This window comes from Seriola dumerili, unplaced genomic scaffold (assembly GCF_002260705.1).
Source record: "Seriola dumerili isolate Sdu_G_001 unplaced genomic scaffold, Sdu_1.0 BDQW01000017.1, whole genome shotgun sequence".
NCBI lineage: Eukaryota > Metazoa > Chordata > Actinopteri > Carangiformes > Carangidae > Seriola > Seriola dumerili.
The window spans coordinates 14,894,340-14,905,514 of NW_019174272.1; the positions used below are offsets into that span (position 1 = coordinate 14,894,340).

Below are 11,175 nucleotides of genomic sequence, written 5' to 3' on the forward strand. Positions count from 1 at the left end.
AGTCCAACCGGGACTTGAGAAGGAGGAACGGTTTTGGGGGGCCAGCTAACACTCGCCTATCATCAGTCAAAGTGAAGCCAACTCCTCCTCTTCCACTGTCCGGACGTGTGTGCGGCCTCCTCCACTACAGACCAAACATTCATGTCACAGACTGCTGCGAAGGGAAACTGCTTCTTCCGGATTTTATAAAGCAAAACCTGCGCTTTTTTCATTCTTCTGTTTTGTCTGTGCAAAGCTGAAGTAGTTTGAGTTGCTGTGAGCATCAACTTGGACTGTTCGACCCGGAGGAGGGAGGAAGCCTTTCTCAGGCTCCTGTCAGCTTTTTTGGAAATATAATTTTTTTATTTCTCTGGCTGTGATGCAGTAGCAGGCCGCCGCCAAGCTCTGGCAACGCCACTTAGAAAGAGTTACTTTACTGTTCTGCAGAAAAAAGGGTAGACGCTGCCAGTGCCTTGTTTACTGTCGAAATCCTTCAATATCACTCCCGGCGAGGAGGAGGCTCCGGCTCTGACTCCCAGCAGCAGGAGCTTCCATAGTTGGTATGTTTATTCTGCGTAAATGGAAAAGAAAATATAGACAGAGCAGCAGGTAAAAGCAGTAAAATAAAAAAAAATAAAACCGCACCTGAGAGAAAATCTCTTCCATAAGAGAAGCGCTTATTTATGAATTAATCATAGCTTATTAATAATGAGAGCAGCAGAGATTCGGATGGCGGTTACCATTGGCAGATGAGACGTAGTGTGGAGAACACGTGTCCAATTTTTCCCTCATATTTTTTCCTCCCTGATCTGGATTTTTCACTTACCACGGCAAAAAAGGAAAAGCAGAAAAAAAGCAGAATTTCGAGCGGCGTCAGTGCGCAGGGCTTTCTTCTCTGATGGACATCTTGGCTCTCAGATCCGAAGAGAACAGTTACAATATCCTCCCCTCTGCGGCAACGATGCTTTTCCATGGCCTCCCTGGAGGCGAGGTGCACGGCGTGGTGGAAGAAATGGACCGGAGAGGAAAGAACGAGTCAGCGGCCATCAGCTCAGCCATCGATATGGGGGAATCAGAGACGGTAGGAGAGACTCATGTTGGCCCTCTCGGCTTGTTTGTGCAGGAAGCATGGCAGCCTGAAACATGTGACACTCACACCGCTCCGAGCTCTGAACGCGTATTACTCTCACACAGAAAGAAAAGTCTCCAATAAGTATCTCAACTTATTACTGAGTTGTCTTTTAACGCACCAGACGCACAAACTTCCTACAAAAAGGCCTGAACACTGACATTTCTCTGCCACTGAACTTCAGCAAAGCTCCGGTCAAACGGAGCTGAGCTGAACGAGCTGCTGCAGTTTATTAAGAAACAAGAAAAAACACATTCGTCCTTAAAATGCATCGTTTTCCTTAAAGCTTTAAACAACGCGTTCAAAACACGTTAAACAGTGTGAACACAGCGCGTCTGTGTGATTCATAAACAGAAATGAAATTATTTTTTACAGACAAACTGCAATTATTTATCCCTATTATTCCTGCAACAGAATAATTACATTCTATAATTACACTTCAATAAAATAAAAATGCGTTTATGAGAAATGACAGCAGTGATTTTAAATGCAATGCAGTCAAACTATAGGAAGAAAATTATTTATATTCATTCAGCTTCCATCTTTATTAGCAAATTATTATGATTATTGTTATAATAATAATAATAATAATAATAATAATAATAATAATAGTAATTATTATTATTATATGTGCATGTGTGCGTGCACGTGTGTCTATTTTGGAGGCCTCTCGAAAATAACACTGAATGACAGTCTTGTGTCATAAGCCTTTATTTAGCCTCTTATTATTGTATCTCTCTATATTATTATTATTATCATTATTATTATTATTATTAGTATTATAAGCCCAATATTTATAACAATTATAGTTATTATTATTATGAGAAATTAATCGCACAAACTCCTCCACCAAAAATGACAATATTTCTACACTCAGTTTAAATAGATGTTAATAGTTAATATGTGTAAAATTGCTGCTGTTTTTCTGTTAGTGTGGAGACACTGTCAGAAATATGAATATTATAATAATGGCCATAAGAGCCAAATATAATTTCTCATTGTGATTCATGTTATTCACAGTAGAGCGTCTGGCTGTGTTTTTAACCTAAAGACCTCATTTCCTAAAATATTCCTGTAACATTTCTCACAGAGGAGTACAGGAGAGTTTGTTTGACCTTTTCTCATTGAATTTCATTTTTAACCCACATATGTATTTTAATATCATTATATATATTTATTGAGCCTGTTCCAACGGAAATAATTCACCATTTAGATATATTCTAAATAATAATAAATATTCCTCTGTCTGATAGCAGCTGCGCTCCTCAGTGTGTGAATAAAAAGCGAACAGACTCGGTCTCTCCCTCTTGTGTTGATTTAACGTCAGTCTTTCACAATGTTCTGCTAAATCCTTTCCCTTTAATTCGTTTTATTTGACGCCGTGTCCTCCTGCCTCTCTCCGCAGTCTATGCCGTGTATGACCAGCGAGCGCGTGGCCTTGTGCGCGGGCTGCGGCAGGAAGATCGCGGACCGCTACTACCTGCTGGCCGTGGACAAGCAGTGGCACATGCGCTGCCTCAAGTGCTGCGAGTGCAAACTGAACCTGGAGTCTGAGCTCACCTGCTTCAGCAAGGACGGCAGCATCTACTGCAAGGAGGACTACTACAGGTAGGGGGGCGCACAGCCCGGGCCTGGACCTCCACGGTCCTGGGACGAACCGGGATGAAATAAATGTTATAAAATTTTCGGGATATATATGTGTTTCAAATTCATGTCAATTAGTGAATTCGTTTTTTAATGAGTTTTAATCTCTTGCAGTTAAGGTGACATCAAAGTGGCAAACGGGAATATATAAAAAAACATATCATCATATAAAAAACAAATTTCCTTCATTTGGTTCCAAAAATCAGCTGAATTTATTCATGATTTCTACTTCAGAGCTTCTGTCCTCTGAAAAAGTATATATATATATATATATATATATATATATGTGTGTGTATATATACATATATATAGTATAACAATATGATCTTGAGCTGATGAACATTCTCCATATTTTGTGGCTTTATTCACCACCTATATTGAATGTTCACGTGTTTCTCTCAAATCCAGATCATCAACACCCCCCACCCCCCACCCCCACCTCCCAACCCACACACACACACACACACACACACACCCTCTCCTCACCACCCCCCATCACTGACAGGGAAGCCCTGAAAAAAGAATTATTGTTAAATTAGAAAAATGAAAAAAATCACATTTCCAGCTCAGGTTTAGCTGAAACTGACGTTCACGGGGCTTCAGTCTTCAGGTTTAAAGTTTGCTGTGAGGGAAACTTGGTGTTAAACTGTGTGTTAGTTGGGCTGCTCAGGTCATGGAGCCTGCCCCGCGCTGACACGCCGCAGTTCCCGCCAGGCTCTGTGACCAGCCGCTGATGAGGTTTCTGTGTTGTCCGCAGAAGATTTTCGGTGCAGAGATGCGCTCGGTGCCACCTGGGGATCTCAGCCTCGGAGATGGTGATGCGAGCCCGGGACCTGGTCTACCACCTCAACTGCTTCACCTGCACCACGTGCAGCAAGATGCTGACCACTGGGGACCACTTTGGCATGAAGGACAGTCTGGTGTACTGTCGGCTGCACTTTGAGACTCTCATCCAGGGAGAATATCAGACACACTTTAACCACGCGGACGTGGTCCCGCACAAAGGCCTGGGCCCGGCCAACACGCTTGGACTATCCTACTTCAACGGCGTGGGGACAGTGCAGAAAGGCCGGCCCAGGAAGAGGAAGAGCCCCGGGCCGGGGACCGAGCTGGCGGCTTATAACGCAGGTGAGTGTCAACGAAGGATGTTTACCTGCTGACAGGAGAGCTGCTGTTATTTAGAGCTGGGTTCAGAAAACAAGCGTTTTTATATATATAAAATACATATAAGGCCCAATCAGCCTAATGTATAATTCCTGCTTTAACCTGTTTTGAAAAAATAATAATTTTAGATTTAAAACAGAGAAGCAAAATAAACATTATGAGTGACTAAAGACTGACAGGCTTCATCCAGGAAAACTCTGTTTAACAGTGTCAACTGCATCATAGGAATTATTCTAATATATATACAGTATATATATATATATTTATGTATACAATATAAATATAATCTATTATGTGTTCCTCATGACTTTATCACAGTGACATAACAGCAGCTTTAGGTCCTGGTGTTATTATATTTATAACATCCATAAACAGATGCATTGTGCTTAATATTCAATGTAAAGAAAACTTGATTTAATTTTTCTTAAAATATCATTATATATGAAGTTCACTGTGTTTCCGTTGGAAGATTTGTAAAATAAATACATTCAGGCCACAGTCACATTTTAAACGTGTCAGACACGTGGACTGAACTTTTTCACAGCTTCATTTACGTTTCACCTCAGCAGAAAACAACTAAATGATAATGTTAAAAATAATGATTTGCAACAGTTTTTTATTCATGTTTCAGTTATTTTCTTTTTTTAAAGGGCAGTTTTGTTTCGTCTTTAAGGGATAAAAAGGAAAGTTGTTTGATGTTCTGGCTTTTGCTTTCACCCTTTTCCACTTGTCAGGCTCCATAGACATCTACAGACCCTAACACCCCACCACCAACCACCCCCAACCCCCAACACCCAAACTACAACACACATCACACACACACACACACACACACACACACACACACACACACACACACACACACACATACACACACACACACGCACACTACTGGAGCCTTTTTTTCATTGGGACGGAGCAAAACTGGGTGTGCACCAGAGGGATCAATGTGATTTGATGAGTTATTCCATGGAAGACAGAGCAGAGGGAAACAGGAACTTTACTGCTGCAACATTATCTCAGTCTCATTTTTCAACTTTAGTTAATTAACCTCCAGTTGTTGAGTATAAATGTGTGAGACTCTGATTTTGGTCAACAACAGGAAGGAAATTATATTTTTCTGTCAGTTTTGTTGCTTCAGACAGTTCAGTTTAAAAAGCTGCAACAAGGGAAATAATGATATTCTGTCCTTTTATTTACATGTTGACAGAAGAAGCATCACTTCCTGTATTATAACATGCTGCCAAGTTTATTTTGTAGAGTTCCTGATATGAGTGAATCTGCTGTAAAAACAAAAATACACATTTTCTTCAAATCTGAACCAGATAAAAAAAAGTGAAGGAAGTCTAATCTCAGAGTAAAATGTTTTTAATCCTCTGTGGGTATTTAGTAAAAAAAAAAAAACTTGAAACAGGATGAGGATGGGAGTGAAGTGGCAGTGCGCCCTCTTCTGATAACAGCCAGAAACAACATGAAAGCTTCACCTGAACACTCACATGAGAACATGTGGCATCCCTGAGCGGCACGGAGACTCTGAGACGCTGTTCACACTGAGAGGAAGATGTTGTGTGTGAGGACGACGAGCAGGAAACAGGCTGCTCTTTGTTAAAATGCTGCAACATATGCTTTGCCCAGAAAGCAGCATTTGTTCTGGGCTAATTAAGTGAAGTGTTATTCTGATGGTTTTCACTCACTTCATATTCGTCATTTGCAGTGTTCTGGTATTGAACTGTTATGCATGCAGCAACACTTTGAGTGTTGCCAGGAAATTTGCAGGCTGGGACAAATACATGTGTGTTGTTGTTTTGTCGTGTGTGTGTGTGTGTGTGTGTGTGTGTGTGTGTGTGTGTGTGTGTGTGTGTGTGTGTGTGTGTGTGAGGCTAATAGCCAGGCTAGCATTTCTTCCCAGGGTAGACAGACATGGAGACAGGGACAGACATACGAGGTGCAGGGTGGAGGATGATGTGCAGCTGCAGGAAACATCTGTCAGGTCGCAGTGTCACCGTAGAAGATGGGGTCGATTTAATAGATTTAAATGGGGAGAAGGATGTAGATTGAAGTGAGAACATGTTATGAAGATGGACAGTCACGTTAAAAAGAGTCTGAAACACCTCACAACTTCTTTCCTTTCCTGCTCACATTATTGTTAAGCAGCACCAGAGTCCAGGACTCGTGTGGTTGTTTTAAGTGCAAAGTTTTCTTCATTTTCTTGGGATATTTGTTGATTTTTAGCAGTGGCTTATTTCTGTCAGATGCTTTTGAAAATTGAAAACTACTCTTTAATTTTTGGGGTCATGAGAATTTTAGGACCTAAAAACAGGGTCTGAAAAATGATGCAATCACCCAAACAGCAGTAAAAATACTAAACAGATCAAATGTATGATAATTGATTGGATCAGAGTTCCCTCTGTCTAACCCGTCCTCCTCTTCTTCTCCCCGCTGCCCCGCAGCGCTGAGCTGCAATGAGAATGACGGCGAGTCCATGGACCGGGACTCTCAGTACAGCTCCAGTCAGAAGACCAAGCGCATGCGGACATCCTTCAAGCACCACCAGCTGAGGACGATGAAGTCCTACTTCGCCATCAACCACAACCCAGACGCCAAGGACCTCAAGCAGCTCGCCCAGAAGACCGGCCTCACCAAGCGGGTTTTACAGGTAACCGCAGCAGCCTCTCACTGCACACCAGACCCGGCTCTCTTTAACTCGGGAAGCAGAAACAGAGGCACATGCCAACGGGGGTGAAAGAATTCCTCTTGTTTCCAATGCAAATCAGCTCGTTTCCAAACATCCAAACATATGAAGTGAGTTTTTCCTGAGAGAAGCCAAATCAGCTGCTTTGGTTTAAGACATCACTGTTTCTCATTCCAGTGAGATTCTTGGAAAATCATCAGGAAGCTGCAAACAAGATGAATAAAAACAGAGGAGGGATTTTCTTGCTTTCTTTTCTTTTCTGTTCTTTTACTTTTTCTAATTTCAATTAAAAAAAAAGCAATTAAAAAAAACAATAATGCTGTGAAAAAGGAAGAGCTTCCTCAAGGAAAATCTAACTGAAAAAAAGCAAATCCATAAAAAAAAAACTAAATGTATTTGAGATTAGTAATGTGATGCTGAGGACTAGGGGATGAAAAACAAAATGCTCTGTGTTTCACACCAAGAAAGAGAACGCAACAACACCATGTTTGATTTCCACAAACGACGACAGCGAATCATCAGGGGGACTGAGGAGAAGAAAAATGAGACAAAAAGGTTCTGAATCAAAATTTTTTCTGAGGGGAAAAAAAAAAGAAAAATCATCCTGCTGCTTTAATTAACGCTCAGAGAAAACAAAGCAGTCGTTTTGCTTTGATGCGCTGGAGTTTCGGTGCCTGTTATTCCAGCTGAAGCGCGTCTCCCTCCGCCTGTTTCCCATGGCTCCATCACCACTCCATCGCTAACATGCTCCAGCACCACTCATCACACACTGCAGCTCATACACCACAGTTTACTATAGAAGAAGTGAGGGAAAATTAATTTCAAAGAATGGAAGTGGATTAAGATCAGGGACAGTGAGGAGCAGGACGCTGCTCCAGACGTTAATCTGCTGTTGATGATGTGAGAATAACGACTGAATCACAGCGTCTTTTCTCAGTACACAGTGTTTACAGGTGCAGTGTTATTCATCAATGCTCTGTGTTCATGTGCAATGATAAAAGAAAAGCTTATTTCTCTGTGAGTAGCCATAAAGAGTAAAGGCTTTTACAGATGTTGACTATAACGTGTACTGTTTTATGTTATCTGAACATAAAGCCATGGAATCGAATTAAAGTGCCCCCCCCCCCCCCCCCCCCCCCCCCCCCCCCCCCCCCCCCCCCCCCCTATTTTATTCAGTTTTAGGATGAAGCAAGACGATGTGGTGGGGCAGTCAGAGCATTTGGTGATGACTAGAGCCCGGCCTGTTTTATTGCCTAACCTTCATAACTCACACCCCTGGCTTTACCTTTAGTTTTGATCTGCAAACACACTTTAAACAAACATGAGGAGACTCTTCACTCACAACTAATAGAGGGGGGGGGGGGGCATATTTTCACCATTTTGCTGCAAAATTTTTGATGACAAAATACATAGTGCCTCATCCTTTCAAAAATATCCCATCTGAGCATCGTCATTCTGCAGACTGATGCAGTTTGTCTCGTCCTTCAGCTGTGTCCTCATGTGTCTGTCTTGGAGACGAGGTCTCCATGTCTGAAGTGGAGCTGATGTGATTCTGTTTCTTTCAGCCTTATTTTACTGTTTACAGTGTGAGGTCACACTTCCTGCTCTCCCTGCTTCACATTAAAAGGTGTCTGCTCACAAAAACACTGTGACACTTTTATTTTGGAAAAGTTACAGGAAATTATGTCACTGAGTTAATGGAAGTTAATTAGTGGTTCAGGTAGAAACAGCTTCACTGTGTCGGCGTGGCTCAGCTGCTCATGGCCATAAACAATGACATGTTGACCAGCTAGCAGCTCACTGAGTCTGTCTGGGGTTTGGTTCTGAGCAAGGAGAGAAGAAAAACAAATCCTGAACCAGAACAGACGAGGAGACCAAAACAATGTGCCAAGAAACACAGAAATGTTTCATAACACTGCAGATTTGGGTCAAAACTCTCTGTGAATCGCTACTTTCATATCACACATAAAAATATTGATAAGTGCCACTTCAAGATTAGGGGTCAGCGTGGTCTGTAGACTGTAGACTCTCGTGGTCGACCCATCCCTCCACTCAGTCCTCCTCCTCCACGGGTTTGAGGCTCTGTAACGCTGCATCTGTCTGACAGAAGAAGCAAACGTGCTAAAGCTCCTCGTCAGGGAAACACAAAGACATTTTTTTGTGAGGACTGTCTGAACGTGTTGTCCCCCCTCTCAGGCAGCCACAGGTCTCCATTTCATTTACAGAAGCATCAGAATGAATTAACAGAGACTGGAAACCTGCCTCACATACAGCAGGTGATCCATCAGAGTGAGCATCATGTCTGCTGTTATTTGTGTGTTCTCTGTTACCTGCTGCAGACGTGATGTCCTGTGTTCATCGACACAAATTAAATTTCTGTGAGAAACTTTTTTAATCATGATGGTAATGGACTGAAGTCGATGGCTGCTTTAGAAAATGCTGTGTGATTGATTCTTACTGGAAAAGCTCAGGTGTCTTCACCGGCCTCTAGTTGGTTTTGCTTTTGTTTTTGTTTTGAGAAATGTGCATGAGAGATTTCTGCCTCCATCTGTCCCAACACAACAGAAGTCTGATACCATGTCTGTCCAGAAACAGTGTCCTGGCTGCTTCAGAATCACCCAGACACCAGTGCAGTTTTCACTGGAGTCAGTTCTGTGAATGATCCAGGAAGTAAAAGTAACAGGAAGTAAAAATGACTAATCTGTAAAACCTGACAAAATAATGCAGAACTAGAGGTTTTGACTCTTTAGTTTGTGGAGTTACAGCAGAAAGGCCTCAGATATCAGTGAGTGTGGAGTCTGTGTCAGTGAATGGTGCGTCACGTCTCCTGCAGCAACATTAAAGTGATTTCATCGTATTTTCCTGCAGGTCTGGTTCCAAAACGCTCGGGCCAAGTTCAGGAGGAACCTGCTGCGGCAGGAAAGCACCGGCGTGGACAAGGCATCCGATGGCTCCGCGCTGCAGGGTGGGACGCCGTCGGGCCCGGCGTCAGAGATCTCCAACGCCTCCATGAGCCCCTCCAGCACCCCCACCACCCTGACAGACTTGACCAATCCCACCATGCCCACCGTCACCTCCGTGCTCACCTCAGTGCCGGGCGGCATGGACGGCCACGAGTGCCGGAGCCCGTCACAGACCACGCTGACTAGCCTCTTCTGATGGCGCCGCCTCTGCCCCTCCCTCCTGGATCTAAACTGAGCACTGTTGACTCTCCAACATTAAATGGATTAGAAAAGAGAAGGTAACGGAAACAAAAAAAAAAAAAAAAAAGATTTCATTTTCCTCTGAGCCCATTAGAGACTATTTGCATAGTGAGGCGGCCAAGCCTTACAAATGGAACAGTTGTTGTTATTTTGATGTTGTTGTCTTGTGGAGAACTGAGACTTGATTTGCATTTTTCAATGTTTACAGAAAGAGACTGCGGGGGAAAAAAACTGCTTAATTTTTGGAAATTCATTTTTTCCAGCACAGTATTTATGTTGTTGTACAAGAGTCACTGTTAGAAGGATTGTAAAAAATTCTTTTTTGAACAACTGAGATTAAACACAGGTTACAATATCCTCCGACTGCCATGTGCCTTACACTCCATCACATCCTCAATCACTGCTGCACTCAGACTGAGACTGTGACCTCCACTTCTGTGTGTGTGTGTGTGTGCGTGTGTGTGTGTGTGTACACATGTGTTGTACAGGCAGTGATGTAGTGACAGTCTGCAGAGCAAACTAAAAAAAACTAAACGCAGAAGCTGCCGTCGTCTTCTTCAGTTTGATGACAGAAAAAAATCCTCTTCCTCACTTTGACTCGTGTGATTCAGTTTGGACAGATGAGGAGACAGGTTTCACTTGAAGACACTGTTAACAAAAGACAGAGGTTACCACTGCAGGACGTTACAGATGTTTGAATTGTTTAACGGTCAAATTAAAGCACTGTGGGAACCAGTGAAGTATCTGTAAAAACCTCTTGATCTGATCTGAACATGGAGGCGGACATGTGATTTACACACTATGAAGAAATAATTCCCATAACACCGAGCACATCCTGTGTGTCTGTGACGAAGCTGCTGATTTTTAACTTTAAGGTAAATGAAAAAACACGTCAAATTAATCTCAGCCCGTTCATGGAAAAAAAAACTAAAATCTTTTTTCTCCCTGAAACAAATGAGAAATATCAGCTGTTCAGATGCTACACTATGATTATGTCTCTTGAGATGAGCAGACTCGTCCCCTGCTGTGAAAATGTGTTGAATTATTTCATGTTAATGGCAGATTTGAGTTGAATTGACTTGTTAAAGTATATTTATTGTGAATGATTGAAACTGCTGCTGTGAATGTGAGGAGCTGCTGTTGAGTCCAGAGTCCAGACACTGATCCTCACTGAGCTGCTGCTGCACTTCCTGTCATCCTCAACTCTGTAACAAATAGAAACACATCCAACGCTCTTTTTCTCCCAACATAATTTGTGTTCTTCATCGACTCATGTGCACGTACGGGACTGTTGATCTGTATGACCTCTCACAGCTGTTGTCATGACCATTTAAGTGAAGGAGGCAGTCAGGTGACCTAGTATA

At 42.5% G+C, this 11,175-nt stretch overlaps 1 protein-coding gene across 2 annotated transcripts; it reads left to right on the forward strand.

Moving 5' to 3' along the window:
* The first annotated feature begins 808 nt into the window (after positions 1-808).
* On the forward strand, positions 809-9,767 carry lhx2 (LIM homeobox 2). 2 transcript variants are annotated; one of them, XM_022756893.1, is made up of 5 exons: positions 809-1,060; positions 2,514-2,716; positions 3,510-3,884; positions 6,374-6,572; positions 9,477-9,767. In XM_022756893.1, exons 1-5 carry the CDS (start codon positions 878-880, stop codon positions 9,765-9,767), a joined length of 1,251 nt encoding a protein of 416 aa, XP_022612614.1. In that variant the 5' UTR covers positions 809-877. The 2 variants fall into 2 exon arrangements, with proteins under 2 accessions (XP_022612614.1, XP_022612606.1); XM_022756885.1 differs by having other exon boundaries at positions 3,510-3,880; positions 6,367-6,572.
* Positions 9,768-11,175: the final 1,408 nt, after the last annotated feature.